The following is a 19,034-nucleotide window of genomic DNA, read 5'->3' as shown; positions in this document are numbered from 1 at the left end:
TACCCAGCTATACAGCTGCAAATATAACGTTTTAAGTGTGTTTTAAGTGCATTATATTATTAAAGTGCATTATATTAAGTGCAATACAGTGGTACCTCAGGTTACATACACTTCAGGTTACAGACTCCGCTAACCCAGAAATAATGCTTCAGGTTAAGAACTTTGCTTCAGGATGAGAACAGAAATCGTGCTCCGACGGCGCGGCGGCAGCAGGAGGCCCCATTAGCTAAAGTGGTGCTTCAGGTTAAGAACAGTTTCAAGTTAAGTACAGACCTCCGGAACGAATTAAGTACTTAACCCGAGGTACCACTGTACTCCAACTAATCAGAATCCTACTGTTTATTCATTTCTAGGGTTTGGGGTGTATGTGTCCCCCAAATCTATAACAATACTGACCTTCCTAAAGATCTGTTGTATTGATTCATGAGTATGTGAAGTGCTTTGAACCTGTATAGAGGTTTACAACCTATATAAGATATATCATAAGCTTCATATTTATTCTACCTCAGTGGGTTAGTAAATTGCAAGATTCTCTGTGTGTGCATGTGTGTTGGAGGAATCTGAGGAAACAATGCAAGTTGTGGAAATCAGACTTTCTGTTCCGAAGCAGAATTTACCTTGACTGCAAAAGAGTGAATGTTTCCAGGCTGACTCACGCTTAATATTTGCTTCTGCATTAAAGATAGTACTAAATGGACTGTGAACAAAATGACAGGGTATAATTTCTGTCTGGCTGTGGCCTGGAATTAAATTCTAGCTTGGAGCAGTTGGGGGCGGAGAGAGAGAGAGACTGTGATGGCATTCATGGCTATCATATAGTTACAACTGAAGTCAGAGTCACTGCTGGGTGCTTCTCAGACAGAGAGAAGTATGTGCCCCCAGGCTCACCAAGCATCCCGTGTGTGTGTGTGTGTGTGTGTGTGTGTGTGTGTGTGTAATGCTATATATCTTGAATGGTGTGGAAGATGACCAAGAAGGTCCGTCTGAATGTCTTCCAGGACGAAAGAAGATCTTCTGTGAGCTCAAGTCTGACAGAAGTCATGTGGTCTGTCTCACGTAACCGTCTGGGAGAGGAGAAAAAGAAAGTGAGAGGGCTAGGGTTTCTACTGCAAAATAGGCCAAACCTACACTAATAATGGGACGTGGGAGGCGTGTGGTCTAAACTGCAGAGCCTAGGGCTTGCCGATCAGAAGGTCAGCGGTTCGAATCCCCACGACGGGGTGAGCTCCCGTTGTTCAGTCCCTGCTCCTGCCAACTGAGCAGTTCGAAAGCACATACAAGTGCAAGTAGATAAATAGGTACCGCTCCAGCGGGAAGGTAAACAGTGTTTCCATGCACTGCTTTGGTTTCAGTGTTCCGTTGTGCCAGAAGCAGCTTAGTCATGCTGGCCACATGACCCGGAACCTGTCTGTGGAAAAACGCCGGCTCCCTCAGCCAGTAAAGCGAGATGAGCGCCGCAACCCCACAGTTGTCCACAACTGGACTTAACGGTCAGGGGTCTCTTTACCTTTACCTTACACTAATAATGTATATATACACACACACACATATATATACATACACACACACACACACACACCTATATATATATATATATATATATATATATATATATATATATATGATGTGTGTATAACCTTGCTCTAATGAAGCAATGAAGCAGCATAACTCACGGACCTCACTCCTGAATCTTATAGACTAGACAGACAAGGAGTGGGTACCGCTAAATATGTGAGAAAAGTAATGGTAAGATCAGAGAGGCTGACACTTCTATGGAAGCTGTTTCTGAAGGAAGAAACAGATATCAGGCCATGTTTTCTTATCGGGGCAATTTTCATAGCTGAGCTATTCACCACAGGGATCATCCTGACCACCAGCTTAATGGAAGGCAGCTCAGGAGTCGGGGTCATCACTCTCCGCGATTCCCTGTTCCCACTCGCAGACAGCATTGACATCTGTTGTGGACGGGGAACCTTGCCCGATGGAATGACCAAAACTCATGTGGTGCATTGGGCTTTATGCTACCACCTGAGAATTAGGAACAGCACCACTTGGAGTAGGGACGCGGGTGACACTGTGGGTCAAACCACAGAGCCTAGTGCTTGCCGATCGGAAGGCTGGCGGTTTGAATCCCCGTGATGGGGTGAGCTCCCGTTGCTCAGTCCCTGCTCCTGCCAACCTAGCAGTTCAAAGCACGCCAGTGCAAGTAGATAAATAGGTACCCTCCAGTGGGAAGGTAAACAGTGTTTCCGTGTGCTGCTCTGGTTCACCAGAAGCAGCTTAGTCATGCTGGCCACATGACCCGGAAGCTGTATGCTGGCTCCTTCAGCTAATAAAGCGAGATGAGCGCCACAACCCCGGAGTCGGCCATGACTTGACCTAATGGTCAGGAGTCCCTTTACCTTTACCTTCACCACTTGGAGTGGCAGTTGCTTCCGCAGCTCTCCAGACAATTCCCCCTGAGGAGCACATGTTGCAAGAATGCCGCTCAGGGAGCTTTGAAAATCTGCCTTTATGTTCTGCCCTGCCCCGTATTCGTACAAAGGAAAGGGCTATAAAATCTTGACAGATAGAAATCAGGGTTGCCTGTTTTCATTCACTGTACAGTTCTTGGTTTAAACACTCTGTAAATTAATAGTGGCTGGGGCAACCCAGCCAGATGGGTGGGGTATTAATAATGATAATAATAATAATAATAATAATAATAGAAATAAAAATAGCAACAACAAGTGTGGCAGCACCTGCACTTTGGAACTCCCTGCCTATTGAGATCAAGTGGCACTTTCTCTATACTCTTTTCGGCACCTGTGAAAGCATTCCTGTTTAGACAAGCCTACCCTGATGCTTAGGGAGGCGGGTGGTGCTATTGGTTAAACCACAGAGCCTAGGACTTGCCGATCAGAAGGTCAGCGGTTCGAATCCCCGCGACGGGGTGAGCTCCCGTTGCTCGGTCCCTGCTCCTACCAACCTAGCAGTTTGAAACCACATCAAAGTGCAAGTAGATAAATAGGTACTGCTCTGGCAGGAAGGTAAACGGCGTTTCTGTGTGCTGCTCTGGTTTGCCAGAAGCGGCTTAGTCATGCTGGCCACATGACCCGGAAGCTGTACGCCGGCTCCCTTGGCCAATAAAGCGAGATGAACGCAGCAACCCCAGAGTCTGTCACGACTGGACCTAATGGTCAGGGGTCCCCTTTACCTTTATGTTACAAGGCGCGTTCTAACCAGTCGTATAAGTACCTTTGCCTTTACCTTACAGTGAAGAAAACATTCAAACATTTGGAAAGTGAGCCACCCTCATGATAGGTCTGTATGATAGATCTGGCCTGCCTTCAAATGTTGCTTCATGGTCTCTTTAAATCAACACCAGAACCCATGTGCATCCTGACTACAGCAAAATATTTTTATTCTTTGATTGCAAAGAAACCAGATTCATGGAAATGGGTAATGTTTTGTCTCTGTGTTTGGAAACAAGTGGAAATATTTGTTCAGCACAGACAATGGGACGAGTAAATTGATGCTTTCTTCTTTTCCCTCTGAACCCAGCCATCACCAGCATGGCTATTACGCAATGGCAACATTTCCAAAAGTGAATAATTTGGGACGGGACCTGAAGTGACCACAAAACGATGAGAACAGCAGAATTCTTCAGCTGCGGAAAGGTCGACGCTGCCAAGCCCTGACACTTGAAGTGGATGAGTCAGAGGTTTACAGAGGAACAAATTCAGAATCTTGCTTCCAATAAATTACCTGTGACTGTGTCTGGATTAGCTGGGACTAAGTCCGAGTCTTTACCGTTAAGTCAATTTGAATGTCACAGCACCTGCTGCTGCAGTAGTACCCAAAGACTTTCCCAAAAGATGTCCAGCAGGCAGCATTCTTCTGAATTTATCCAAAATACACACTGGGGCATGCAAGCTCTGTTAAGCTTGGCTTGGCTTGCAAATCAACAGACAGAAGAATGGCGTTGAAAGAATTATTAGTTAAATATAAAGCAGAGGAAGTTGCAAAATCAGAAATGACTTCTACTTAAAGATGTATGTTCCCTATCAGTTCTTTGGCTGGATTTTAGCCTCCCCACAATAACTGTGGAAACATTTCATTGCCATGGTTGAACCAGCATAAAAACCAGGTATTATATATAGTTTTTAGCATGTCCGTGTGGCAAAAGAGATACATGGGACTTCCATGATATGGTCTTTAACTCCCCCTACACTAGGGACACGGGTGGCACTATGGGTTAAACCACAGAGCCTAGGACTTGCTGATCAGAAGGTCAGCGGTTCGAATCCCCGCGGCGAGGTGAGCTCCCGTTCCGTTGCTCAGTCCCTGCTCCTGCCAACTTAGCAGTTTGAAAGCACCTCAAAGTGCAAGTAGATAAATAGGTACCGCTCCGGCGGGAAGGTAAATGGCTTTTCCGTGCACTGCTCTGGTTTGCTAGAAGTGGCTTAGTCATGCTGGCCACATGACCCGGAAGCTGTACGCCGGCTCCCTTGGCCAATAAAGTGAGATGAGCGCCGCAACCCCAGAGTCGGTCATGACTGGACCTAATGGTCAGGGGTCCCTTTACCTTTACCTTTACACTATAAAGTGGGATGAGTTTGATCAGAGCAGTTGCTTTAGAGAGAGGTCCATGGTAAGCTAAATTCTGCATTAAGGTTTGCTGGATTCTGCCACCTATGTGCATTATGCCGGGACCATATAACACCAGTCCTAAAGGATCTTCACTGGCTTTCAGTACGTTTCCAAGCAGAATCCAAAGTGTTGGTGATGACCTTTAAAGCCCCCAAAGGCATCACCCCAGTATACCTGAAGGAGTGTCTCCACCGCCATTGTTCTACCCAGACACTGAGGTCCTCCTTCGAGGGTCTTCTGCTGGTTCCCTTACTGCAAGAAGTGAAGTTACAGGGAAACCAGGCAGAAGGCTTTCTTGGTAGTGCTGCCCTCCCTGTGGAACACCTTCCTTCAGATGTCAAGGAGATAAAGAATTACACAACTTTTAGAAGGCATCTGAATGCAGCCCTGTATCGGGAAGTTCTTAATGTTTGATGTTTTAAGATATACTGTAAGCTGGCCAGAGTGATTGGGGAAACCCAGCCAGTTGGGCAGGGTATAAATAAAGTTGTTGTTGTTGTTGTTGTTGTTGTTGTTGTTGTTGTTGTTGTTGTTGTTGTTGTTGTTGTTGTTGTTGTTGCTGTTGTTGTTGTTGTTGTTGTTGTTGCTGTTGTTGTTGTTCTTCTTCTTCTTCTTCTTCTTCTTCTTCTTCTTCTTCTTCATGATTTATTTTGGGGTTTTCTCTGTAAGATTTATTCTGTTTCTGTTGGTTATGGGGCAGGGCAAGTGTTGAAGTTCGGCTCTCTGGAAATTCTATTTATTATATTTGCAACCATTAGGCCTTAGAGACCTGCTCTTCTTATTATTGAATCCAATTTGAGATCCTTGAAAAGTTAAATCCTGCAGCCAGTAACACAGGCTGGAGTTATTTCCCATTCAGTAGGAGGAGAAAAGCACAGGAAAGGATCACTAAGCCTTCCTATTCAAAAGGAAGAACTTCTGTAATACGGATAATATGAGAGACGTCCAAACAGTCTGAAGCAAAGTCATTCAGACACTCTCTAAATAATGTTGGGGTTTGATGTAACATGTGGTCAGACTTGGAAGATTTATGTTGTTTTTGTTGTTGCTTTAATAAAGGAGATTTTCACATCCATTCTTGAAATGTTTGGCAAACTTAGTCATATATAATGCTCACCACAATCTGTGCATTGGTCTAACGGGAGCTGCCAAGAGATATTTATAAAATGTCATTGCTAGCTCATCATCTCAGTAAATGCTTCTTAAAGCATATGCATGTTTTTTTTGCTGAGTCTGAAAACAGGTTTGAAAAACTCATGCCCAAATTTTCCTTTTTTTAAAAAACTTCTTGGCCGTGGGACTGCTAGCTGCTAACTGATTTAATAAACGCAGCAAGAAATGGATACAATAAAAGTTTACAATGGACTGGACATCGGAAGCAGGATCTGAAATTACTTTTGAGAAGAGACATTAAAGAAACAAATATTTTTTTTTATTAAACTTCAGATAACATAAATATTCAGATTTCCATTTGGAGTGACAGCACCAGAAAATCTTGAGGAAGCAACAATGCTGTATATTGCAGTTTGCATTTTACTCAGGGCTGTGCACACTCTGCATTTCCAACAGTGAAAAATTCAGCACCAAAAAAGTCAAATTCTGTGTTCTCCATCAATTTTGCAAACAATACAAACATGTGCATCTTTCTGTATTTTGCAAAATTTATTCTGCTTTTGCAACTGAAGCCCTATCACAAAAGCAGAAATGTTGTTGAGCAATTGTTCTGAAATCTGAGGCTTTGGCAAGCATTGCCTTCACACATCTAAGGCTGCAATCTAATATAAACCTACCTGGGCATAAGCCTCATTGAGCTCATTAGAATTTGATTTCAAGTAGACATACAAATGATTGCACTGCAATGTATCTTGGCAGCCAAGAGAGCTAGAAACTTGTTTAATGAAATCAAAGATACTCTGGAATTGTCATTCCATGCTCAGTAACATATATATATGCATTTCTGATCTGTGGAATTGCAGAATACAGTGGTGCCTCGCAAGACGAAATTAATTCGTTCCGCGAGTTGCTTCGTCTTGCGATTTTTTCGTCTTGCGGAGCGCGGATTCCCTGGGTATTAACGGCTTTAAGAAAAAGGAAGCAAACTCGCAAGACGTTTTCGTCTTGCGAAGCAAGCCCATAGGGAAATTCGTCTTGTGAAGCACCTCAAAAAATGGAAAACCCTTTCGTCTAGCGAGTTTTTCGTCTTGCGAGGCATTCGTCTTGCGGGGCACCACTGTATACACAGCTCTGATGTCAGCATTCCGTGCAGCTTCTAAACTTGCAAAACATGTTCCAGTTGCCCTGAATAGTATTACATTGCAAAAAAGAAAAACATTTTCCTAGGCTTAATATGTTACTATGGTGCTGGAATCTAACATGGTAGTAGTACCTTATGTTTAAATGCAAACATAGTTTTGGTATAATCAGCCATTTAAGTAACACTGATGGCAGAACACTCTTTTTACACTTAGCAGTACAGCATAAAAGAAGGACATTTAAATAAGATCGCTCATTTGAAAACAACAAATATAAAGGATCTTATTATCTGGCAAATGTCGAGGGAAAGGGCACTCCCCTGAGGCTTGTCCTTGCCTGCCCTCCCCCTGAGATTCTCTCATCCATTAAAAGCTACAGATCTAACTAAAGCAGTTCAGGTTTATTTATTGGCCAAAGAGCCTCAAGTATGTTTCAACTGCTATAATCAGTTACAGTCTTCATTTAAATAGGACGTTTATAGATTCTGCCACTAGCGCATGAGGCACAAAGCTGCAGGTGAACAGCAACGCGCACCTGGGAGTTCTCCTACACAAGGTCCCATGGAGTTGGCTGGGAGCTGTGGAAGAACACTGGTAAAATGTAATAAATATATTGGACGCAATCCAGTGCAAAGCTGTCTTCGCACAATAAGCCCCGTGGAAACGCTTCTGGGCTCTTTGCACAGCCACCACAGATTTTGGTGGGGTTCGTGCAAGAGAACTCCCTGGTAGATGGCGCCCAAAGGGGTGGTCAAAAGAACCAAAGTTCTCCCTCAGGACGGACTTCTCTGTTGCCAGCTTCAGATAGATGTCCATGTTCCAGGCAACTCTTCGGTGTCGTCTCAAAAGAAGATGCCAGCTTCTGAAGGTCCAATTCAAAGGCAGAAAACGTCCCTGTTCATTAAAACCCCTTCCCTCCATTTGTCTTAAGAACAAGATGCTTACCCCAAAACAGTAGGGGGTGGGGGTCACTTCAGAAATATTCAGAAAAGTACTGAAAAATATTTGAGACACCTCACTCATCCAGGTAGCTATTGATTACATTTTGTCTCCAGGCTCATTGAAGTAGGCTTCAGAGCAAATTGAAGTCACTCTTGAGAATTGTGTGTTCGACAATCACAGTTCCGGGTTTGAAGGCGCAGCAAGGTTTGAACTCAAAAGCTGCGCTTTTTGCCTGAGGAGCAAGTCTCCCTTACAAATTAGAGTTTACACAAGACCTGCAGCATTGCTTCCCATAGAAGCTATGGTTACAAACACCGTGCTGGGGAACCAAGTGGCACCAGTTAAAGTAATCCTTACAGAAGGTATCTGAAACGAGAAGAGTCAAAAGAGAGAGTGAAGACTTTAGACTATATGGCACTACGAATGGTTGAAAGAAACAGGGTGAACCCAGACATATACAGTGGTACCTTGGGTTACATAAGCTTCAGGTTACATATGCTTCAAGTTACAGACTCCGCTAACCCAGAAATATTATCTCAGGTTAAGAACTTTGCTTCAGGAAGAGAACAGAAATCGTGCAGCGGCGGCACAGCAGCAGTGGGACGCCCCATTAGCTAAAGTGGTACTTCAGGTTAAGAACAGTTTCAGGTTAAGAACGGACCTCTGGAACGAATTAAGTTCTTAACCCGAGGTACCACTGTACAGTATATTATTGGTGGTGAGCCTGCTGTAGAATCACACTAATCTTGTGTTCTCCTGCCAACCTAGTGGTTTGAAAGCACACAGTGCAAGTAGATAAATAGGTACCGCTCCAGCAGGAAGGTAAACGGCGTTTCCGTGCGCTGCTCTGGTTTCGCCAGAAGTGGCTTAGTCATGCTGCTCACATGACCTGGAAAAACTGTCTGCGGAAGCAGACAAACGCCAGCTCCCTTGGCCTGTAAAGCGAGATGAGCGCCGCAACCCCAGAGTCTGCGACTGGACTTCATTGTCAGGGGTCCCTTTACCTTTAATCTTGTGTTACTGTGACATGACATCATTTTATTTCTTCTTCACAGCTGTTGCTCTGCACAGCACTGAATAGTTTGGAACTAGTGACATCACCACGTGCGCTACCTTGCCTCCATGCATGCACGCCATAGGGCATGTTGATGTGTCATGTGAAAGCCCTGCGGCTTGCATGCATGTCGTGAGCACACTCTGCAGCTTGCATGCACATCTGCTGCAGAACTTTGAGGGGCCCGGCCCCTTCATTGAAAATGTTATGGGGGCCCAGACCCTCCGGGCCCCTTACATGGCACACCTGGATATAACTAACCAACCCCTCCCCCCAAAAATATTTTTTTTAATTAAAAAAATATTTTTAACAATCGCCTTTCCTTTTTCTTTAAAAGGATGAGTGCAAATTTAATGTAGCAAACGTGCAAGTAAAATGAGGGATAACAGTTTGCCTGAAGCAGCAAGATGAGGCTGAATCACCATTTGATTCATGGGATGGTAGATTTGTAAAATAGGGACGCGGGTGGCGCTGTGGGTTAAACCATAAAGCCTAGGACCTGCTGATCAGAAGGTCGGCGGTTCGAATCGCCGCAACGGGGTGAGCTCCCGTTGCTCGGTCCCTGCTCCTGCCAACCTTGCAGTTCGAAAGCACGTCAAAGTGCAAGTAGATAAATAGGTACCGCTCCGGCGGGAACATAAACGGCGTTTCCGCGTGCCGCTCTGGTTCACCAGAAGCTGGCCACATGACCCGAAAGCTATACGCTGGCTCCCTCGGCCAATAAAGCGAGATGAGCGCCGCAACCCCAGAGTCGGTCACGACTGGACCTCATAGTCAGGGGTCCCTTTACCTATACCTTACATTCGTAAAATGGGTTGTGGAAGCAGAAGGAGGCTGGGTCCAAGCTGCGGGAAACCTAATTGCAGTGGGTCTGTGTTCACATGTGCTTTTATATGTAACCCGAGTGCTTTTCCTAAGTGTCCCAACTCATGACGCCACTGATGAAGAAAATGTCAATAAGACTGCTCACTTTTTTGCATTGTGGCCGTGCATCCAGGCTCTCGCGGTCATCTCCCCTTGATGCTCCCCTTGCGCCAACCCCTGGGTGCGTTATGGCTGCAGGAGTTTTAAACTGTGGCACGGCCAGGGGGCTTCACCAGATCTCCCAACCCACCCGCCCTCTTTTTCAGCTTTTGTTAAAATTACAACAAAAATTTTGTGAATATATAAATCTGGCAAGACTCACAGCATTCATAAGGGGACAATCGGACCAAAAATTATTAAAAGAATGGGGATGTGCTAAAGAGTATATGAAAAAACATTGTTCTGGAGTAAACCTATCTGTATGTAATGAAGCTTTGCAGGGTTAAAGAAAGAGAAAAATGGTATAAAAAGTATAAAGATAGAGGTAATCTACATTAGACACAACAACTTAGAAAGAATAAAAATTTTGAAACAAAAAAAATTCCTTCCAGTAGCACCTTAAAGACCAACTAAGTTAGTTCTTGGTATGAACTTTCGTGTGCATGCACACTTCTTCAGATACACTGAAACAGAAGTTACAGAAGTTACCAGACCCTTCTATATAGTGAGAAGGTGGGGAGGGGTATTACTCAGAAGGGTGGTGGGAATGGGTGATTGGCAGATAGCTGTGATGAGCCTATTGCAGTCGTTAAGAGTCGTCAACAGGCTCATCACAGCTATCTGCCAATCACCCATTCCCACCACCCTTCTGAGTAATACCCCTCCCCACCTTCTCACTATATAGAAGGGTCTGGAGACTTCTGTTTCAGTGTATCTGAAGAAGTGTGCATGCACACGAAAGCTCATACCAAGAACTAACTTAGTTGGTCTTTAAGGTGCTACTGGAAGGAATTTTGTTTTGTTTTGACTATGGCAGACCAACACGGCTACCTATCTGTAACTAAAAATTTTGAGGTCTTAGAAAAAAGGAAGGAAGTCAATATGTGTATATGTATGTAATGATTATATTAGAATGATGATATGGTTTTATTTGTAGATGTGTTTTTTGTTTTTGTTTTTTGTGTTCTTTTTCCTCTTCTGTTTTCTTTTCTTGTTTGTACTGTTTTATTTTGGATTCGATATTTGTAATTTTTGTTGTAATTTTGCTCTTTTCCAGCTTTTGTATGACAAGACCTTGCTATGGACAAATGTCAGCCGCCTTACGGTTGGGGCTGGGTAGGAATTTTCCCACTTGGCAAATTGGCACCTGCCACTGTGTTTTCACCTTCATCGTAGCAATCACTGCAACTTTGTAAGGTTAAGCATTGGGTACGACTTTGTTTAATGGAGAGTAGGTTGTAGCTTCTGCCTGCCCCTCCCCGATAAGGGTATCCGGGGGTGCGGATCCTGTCCGAAGCCTGGATGTGGGCTAGGGCCATGTCATGACCCCAATTGGGACCTCTCGGGGTGCCCCTATGTGATGTAAGTCATAGAGCTCCCTCTTTTGGTGGTTTATCCTTAGTTTGACTCCCTGTAGATGGGTGGGAGTCAAGATATAGTGTGGCTTCACCCAATGCCTAAGCCAAACCGCTCACATCTGTAACCAATAAAGTTGTGGCCTGTTTTAGCCCATAAACCTAAATACTTGCGTCTGTGTGTTTATTAATCAGTAGGGAACTGGGGGCCCTGGGGCGAGGAGGCCTTGGCAACCAAGAAAGCCATGCTGAGAGCAGTGCCTCTCTTCAGCCAGAATGCCCCATTGCCTAGACTGCTGCAGCCAAACCTTTACAGGTGGAGAGGCTGTTCTGACAGGGACAAGTCCCACCTGAGAAAGCTTGGCTGATGGAGGTTTGGCTGGCACAGATCAGCACTGTGCAAAGCTCTCCTTCTCAGGTGAGGCTGTTGTCCTAAGCAGGTTTGCCACCTTGCCAGAGAAGACTTGGCTGCAGGATGTAGGAAAGGTGTGGATTTGTCAGTCCCTCAGTGGGTTAAATCACAGAGCCTAGGACTTGCCAATCAGAAGGTCGGCGGTTCAAATCCCCGCGATGGGGTGAGCTCCCGTTGCTCCGTCCCTGCTCCTGCCAACCTAGCAGTTCGAAAGCACGTCAAAGTGCAAGTAGATAAATAGGTACCGCTCCGGCGGGAAGGTAAACAGTGTTTCCGTGTGCTGCTCTGGTTCGCCAGAAGTGGCTTAGTCATGCTGGCCACATGACCCGGAAGCTGTATGCCGGCTCCCTTGGCCAATAAGGTGAGATGAGCGCCGCAACCCCAGAGTCGGCCATGACTGGACCTAATGGTCAGGGGTCCCCTTTACCTTTACCTTACAACCCCTTAACCTCAGGTGGTCTGTTCAGCAAAAGTGGAAGCTGAGAAAAACAGCAGCAAAAGATACAGAATTTACCTTTCTTTTCAGGAAGAGGGCAGAAGTTGGTGTTACAGGCCTGTGAGGCGACCGGCTTCTGGTGTAGCAGACATCCAGTGGCTGACCTCCCGTTGGCTAGACACTGAACTGACCTGACTTGCATACCTCCTCCACAGGTTGTTGTGCACTGTAAGGGAAAGCAGAGTCCAACCGCACGTTTAACGGAATACAAACCTTTTGAATATGTCAACGTGTAAACAGGGTAGTAAAGACAAGAGCGTAATCGCTGCAAATGTTAGCAATGCTGCTTCAGTAAGAGATCTCTGCAGGATTCCAGTATTCCAGCTACCTGTTTACTTTGGATTATTACTGTCAAATATGCAACCCTATACCTGTTAATATAGACATAAAGCAAAGGGCACAGGATTGAACGTTCAGCTGCTTTATCTGGCCCCTTGTGATTCATGTCTTCGTTGGGCTACAGTTCCCACCATCCCTGAACCTGGAGGGCCAGAGCTACAGTTTGGAAATCACAGGGAACTCTGGGAAAAAGGGTTGACTGTTAAATCATTCTGGGAATAGTAGCTCTGGGAGGGGAACAGGGGTCTCCTAACAGCCCCCGTTGCAAATTACAGCTCCCAGGTTTTTTTGAGGGGGAAGCCATGCCCGTTTAAAGTGGAATAAGAGTGCTTTAAATGTACGCAAGGAACGTGTTGCCAAATCAAATGAAGATTCCCTCTTTTTTAAAAAAAACTATTAAAAAACCAAAAACGGGTTTTAAGTGATTTGTCTAACTAACCAATGATCCCCAAAACACTTATTTGGGTGTAGATCATTGAGCTCAGTGGGGCTTAGGTTAAGATGAATAGGGTTTCAAGATGTGCAATAGTTCATAGTTTCCCCTAATGCCAATTTCCAGTCAGAACTTGGAAATTCATTCATCGGCCTCAAAAAGTGCAAGTTTCCCAGGAAGCTACAAGCTTTCCCTTCCATTTTCTCAGCAACACCATGGGCTTATCCACATCTCTGTTTGCCCCACTGCTTTCCTCCAGGGAACCTGCTCTTTAGCACTGAAATGGAACAAACTGCAATTGGGTTTTCTGTGGATTGCTGTTTGTTCTGATTTAGTGCGAAAGAGTGGGTTTTCCAGAGGAAAGTGGCAGGGAAAAGGGAAAACCGCTCAGATGGTTTCAGCAAGTTATTTGCAGTTTCCAATCTTAAGTTTGGATCACTCTATTTCTGAATCAGTTTGTGATTCCCCCCTCCCCCCAAAAAAAGTATGTATGAAAAAATTGAACATAGTACATGTTCCTCAATATATGCATTTTTGTCTAATGTATGCATTTTTCCAATGTTATTTAACACAATGCAATTTTATGTCATTTTCACTAATGTGCACATTTTTTGTGTGCACTTTCCCTTTAAAACTTTGTCTGAGGGCTTTGGACTGAAAGCACATGAGGCTACCACCTTCCTGATGGTGGTCAGTGCCTGGATGGATGACTGCCTGGAAACTAGATATATACTACCTTAAGTTCCATGAAAGAAGAAAGGCAAGATATAAATGTAATAAAACAACGACAACAACAGTAGTTAGCAGCAGCAGCAGCAGCAACAACAACAGTAAGCTTCTTTAGTCAATTTTTTGGACAGCAGCCTGCAAAAATTTTAAGGCTAGCTGCATTTCTGTTTGCATATTGGTTCAAGAAGCGTGAATGAGTTCAATCTGCATTAAAATGTGAATGGGGTTATTTCCTTTCTCTTCCTCTGCTTGTTTTGCTCCAGAGAGCTAAGTGGAAGTCCACAAATCTATGTGCCGGTTCCTATACAATGCCCCTGCTGGACTTCATTTCATGGTCATTCTAGAATGCAATAAAGAGATAGAACCCAGGAGCAAAATATGATATATTTTGCAATGTTATAGTCATTTCCTCCAAACTAAATGTTTATTTTTTTAGTACCATCCTTCCGATGAAAGGTAACTTCCATAAACTTAAACTGCCAGCTCAAAAACGGATGTCCAAATGGCGCAGCCAATCCAAGAATAAACCTCTATGGGCATCAAGCCATTGTATCTTTACAGTCCTCTCAAGTGCTTAGCATGGCTTATGGTGTGAAAATGCTTACAAGCAACTGAGCACCAGCAAGCCATTAATAGGTAACCTAAAACTGTGCTAAGTGCAGGGGACTTGCTGGTTTCTATGTCATAAACACAGTTATCCCTGATAACTGATACGTATAATGATCTGCAACAATATGGTACTTATTTCTAAGGGACATGGACTTACCCAAACCTTTAGATTTGAATAAAGGTGGCCCCACTTCAATGTTCTTTTCTGAATATGTCACTAAAATAATTGGACACCTTAATAAGCGGCTGGTGTGAGACAGCCCAAAGTGCTTCGTAAAGCAAATAAAATGCATTCTCTTCCATAATTTACCGATGAATATATTTTCCCTTCAGAATTACGGTTTTCGTGTTTACTGTCCACATATCTTAGATGTCTGCTAAAACATTTTTGTTTTGGTGAGCCTTTTTGGACATGTGAACAAGGGATACATACAGATTTTAAACTTTGCAGATTTTATTTGTATATTGATAATTTGTTTTAAATTGTTTGGGTGGTGCTGTGGGTTAAGCCACAGAGCCTAGGACTTGCCGATCAGAAGGTCGGCGGTTCGAATCCCCGCGACGGGGTGAGCTCCCGTTGTTCGGTCTCTGCTCCTGCCAACCTAGCAGTTCGAAAGCATGTCAAAGTGCAAGTAGATAAATAGGTACCGCTTCGGTGGGAAGGTAAACGGCGTTTCCGTGCGTTGCTCTGGTTCGCCAGAAGCGGCTTAGTCATGCTGACCACATGACCCAGAAGCTGTACACCGGCTCCCTCGGCCAGTAAAGCGAGATGAGCGCCGCAACCCCAGAGTCAGCCACAACTGGACCTAATGGTCAGGGGTCCCTTTACCTTTACTTTACTCTATATAGCTTCTAAATAAATAAGGGGTACAAAACATTCACACATTAGAATGAACAACATTTATATTGCACTTGAGGGAGGGGTTCAAAGCCCTTTTGCTATGTGCCCTTTCTTTCATCTGCCTTGACTGCCAATCAATCAATTTCCCGCACATTTGTAGCCTCTATACTACACAAGCCAGCTCTCTCCATAGACCAGACCTGGAAGTAGAAGACCATGCCAGCAGCATAAACACAGGGCAAAAGAGACACTGTTTGAAAGAAACATGATGGATGAGGTCTAATGTGAAATATAAAACGGGTTCAAAGTTAGCGGCATCCTTACCTGAGACCAAGAAGAGGAAAACCAGCTGCCTTGACTTACTGGTGAATAAGAAGAGTGCCTGGGACATGGATTTAAGATGCAGGCTTTTTCCAGGTCTATGTTGGGTTTCTGAAGGTGGGAACACTTCTTAGGAACAAGTTCTCTGTATTTCCCAGAAACATATTTTTCTGCACAGTTCAGTGTCCTCCTCTGCACTCCCTTTCCACATGTCACAGAGCACTAGAAAAGGAGGTGCAGGGAAGAGAATACAGTGACAATGCATTAGTATTAAATCGTTTAGGTCCCCTATCGCTCTTACTTCTCTCTCTTGAGAGTCCCATGGACTGCAAGAAGATCAAACCTATCCATTCTGAAGGAAATCACCCCAGAGTGCTCACTGGAAGATCCTGAAGCTTAGGCTCCAATACTTTGGCCACCTCATGAGAAGAGAAGACTCCCTGGAAAAGACCCTGATGTTGGGGAAGATGGAGGGCACAAGGAGAAGGGGACGGCAGAGGACGAGAAGGTTGGAAAGTGTTCTCGAAGCCACGAACATGAGTCTGACCAAACTGCGGGAGGCAGCGGAAGACAGGAGTGCCTGGCGTGCTCTGCTCCAGGGGGTCACGAAGAGTCGGACACGACTAAACGACTAAACGACAACAACAACATCTCTCTTGCACCTTCGCCAGAACAATATAAATATGGCTTAACTGTGCTTTTGGTCTGATCAGCATCTCTGCAGTCAGCACAAGAATATTTCCACATTGGTTGCTCAATAATTATTAATGCTTCTGATCAGCCTTCAAGCAAGTTATATTCTATTCCTCCCCCTCCCCAGTTTTTTTAATTTTTATTTTTCAAACTGACACTCCACATTCTATGGCATAATCAGGGGCGGCCAAGACATTGGCACCTGGCAGGGCTGTGGGGATATGCAAGAATTTCTCCTTAAGGAGAAAGACTCCTTAAGGAGCCTTGGCAAAGACTCACCACCCTCAGGGGTGAGACGCTGTGCATTGGAATGCCTCACTTTCACCAAGATTCATTCCATCATTTGTATGCCACTTTTACACACACACACACACACACACACACACACACACCAGACTCAGTGACTCACAGCAAAGAAGCAGGGATGCATTTCAAACACACATTACAAAAACCATTTTGTGATATTATATACTGTATTTTTCCGTGTTCTTGTTTTTTAACCAAAAAATAGGATTGAAATTGGGGCTCGTCTTATACATGGGTAGTGCTGAGGGGTGTTTTCTTAATTTGGAGGCTCCCAAAATGGGGGGTGTCTTATACATGGGGCATAGCTGTCAACTTTTCCCTTTTCTTGTGAGGAATCCTATTCGGAATAAGGGAATTTCCCTTATAAAGGGGAAACGTTGACAGCTATGACATGGGGGCGCCTTATACACAGAAAAATACGGTCATATTTCCTAATAAGATAGCAAAACAAAAATAATAGCATAACACAACAGCATGCCAAATCCCGAGGTACCACTGTACAGTGGTGCCCCACAAGACGAATGCCTCGCAAGACAAAAAACGCGCAAGACGAAAGAGTTTTCCGTCTTTTGAGTCGTTCCGCAAGACGAATTTCCCTATGGGCTTGCTTCGCAAGATGAAACGTCTTGCGAGTTCTTGTGAGTTTTTTTCCTTTTTCTTAAAGCCGCTAAGCTGCTAATAGCCGCTAAGCCGCTAATAGCCGCTAAGCCGCTAATAGCCGTGCTTCACAAGACGAAAAAACTGCTAGACGAAGAGACTCGCGGAACGGATTAATTTCGTCTTGCGAGGTACCACTGTACTATAAACCTACAAGATTACTTAAACAACATGCAGTAGCCAATAGCAAAAGACTGACAAGGGAGCTTCATTGTTTCACCTTAGTCCTAGAGACGCCCCTCGTAAGATGCTGCTCCCTGCCCTCCTTATCAGACTTCTCATAAGATCTGGGGACAAGGAGGGAATTCCATAGATTTTGGTGTGGGTCTCTCTTTGCCCCAGGGGTGGGGGAGACCAACAAGCAGTGCTGCATCACTCTGCCACCTCCCTTACCTGGTCTGCTTCTCTGGCGGGGGCGGAATCAGTGGAATCTGCTACCTGAAGCGGTTCCTTCACCCCACCTCATGGGTGGGCCGGTTCTGGGCATAACTAACTGCCTGCACTCACTGCTTTTGGTCACTGCTGGAGGGAGTGACAATGTACAGTGCACTGCTGCCGCTACATGGATTATAATGACGTATTTATTTATATCCCGCCTTTTCCCCTGAAAGGGACTCAAGGCAACTTACAGATAAAACAGTAATTTGCCTTTGCGACTTGCTTCTGGTTGGCTACAGTGGGAAACCAGCTAATGGACCTTGGGTCTGATCCAGCTTCACATTGTTTACATCGTAATCCTGTTGGTCGCAGGGGTGTGAATGGCAGGTGTATATCCTTAAACATCTGTCTACATGTGTCTTATTAAAGCTCCCTGATGCACACAAACCAATTTGTGGAAGGGCATGCACCTGCCATGACAGTTTGGGTATTTGCTGAAGGAGACAAACGATTGATACCGCAAGCATATCTGCGCTGTGTGGAACCGCTACTCGATGAAAAGTCAAAGCTTGGCTCTTCCACAGTGTTATGGGAGACAAGGTGTTATTTTTATTTCCAGTAGATCGGGTCCTCCCTTAAAGAGGGCACGTGTTGCAGTGAGACCTGGCAACCTAACCCTGTGTTGTGGGTGGGTACATTTGGATAGCCACAACACCCGATTGGTAGGTCCCTTGATACAGGGTTCAATCAGGCCAATGGGACGCAGGCTAAATGGATCAAGGGACCTATATATACCTATGCATGTGACCCAGAGCTTCCTCTTTTGGTGCGTGCATTGGAACACCCGCCCACCTCACCCTATATTAAGGGCTTGCGCGCTTGACCTTGCTATGCCGTTGTGTGTTGTGTGTCATTGGGACAGGGGCACAGCAGGAATTTTCCCACTTGGATGATTGGCTGTTACCATTTGGGTTTCGCCTGCTGCGTAGCAAATTGTCACAACTTGTAAGGTTGCGGATAGGCTCTAGTTCAGGTGATAGGGATGGGAGAATGCTCTCGCCATCCCTATGTGAAGGGTATTCTGTTCAAGGAATCCAGGGACTCAATGGTTTGGTCAACCCTGTGAGGGGGTTGTGCCTGTGCCTGAGTCGGGGGGGGGGCATTTGTATGGCTTTCCACTTATCCGGGTGTTCACCCTAGGCTCACCTATGCTGGTGCCCTGGGTCAGCACTACCTGCAGGGAGCTAGTCGAACCAGAGCCTATGCAACCACTCACTTGCTGTAATCAATAAAGTTGTGGCCCAAATTCTGCCAAAAACCAAAACTAAAATTTGAGTCTTGTCTGAATTTATTTAAGGGGGAGGTTTGAAGGTCTAAACACGCAACAGTTTCTTCTTGGATAAGATCTGCAGAAAACCCATTGTGAAACCCTGACGAGATAGCATTTTTTAAAATCCCTTGTTTTCCGCATAAGTTATAATTGTGTGTGGGAGACAAATGTGCTTAAAGATGTGCTCTATAGTGCACATATCTGGAAATAAATTCTCTGCAGGTTTGAAATT

General features: G+C 44.8%; 1 protein-coding gene across 1 annotated transcript in view; it reads right to left on the bottom strand.

The window, feature by feature from the left end:
- Window positions 1-6,045: 6,045 nt before the first annotated feature.
- The window catches only part of ADAMTS16 (ADAM metallopeptidase with thrombospondin type 1 motif 16), an 86,069-nt gene continuing 73,080 nt past the window's right edge, over window positions 6,046-19,034 (bottom strand). Inside the window, exons 21-24 of the mRNA XM_083749675.1 lie at window positions 15,442-15,660; window positions 12,185-12,332; window positions 6,871-8,192; window positions 6,046-6,621 (exon numbers count right to left, since the gene is read on the bottom strand). Of these exons, the coding sequence (XP_083605801.1) occupies window positions 8,077-8,192; window positions 12,185-12,332; window positions 15,442-15,660 (483 nt within the window). The 3' untranslated portion in view covers window positions 6,046-6,621; window positions 6,871-8,076. The remainder of the gene's footprint in view (window positions 6,622-6,870; window positions 8,193-12,184; window positions 12,333-15,441; window positions 15,661-19,034) is intronic.

Source organism: Podarcis gaigeae (assembly GCF_964106915.1).
Source record: "Podarcis gaigeae genome assembly, chromosome: 7".
Classification (NCBI taxonomy): Eukaryota; Metazoa; Chordata; class Lepidosauria; order Squamata; family Lacertidae; genus Podarcis; species Podarcis gaigeae.
The sequence above is the reverse complement of the archived record's forward strand: the minus strand, read 5'-3'. Positions and strand labels throughout refer to the sequence as shown.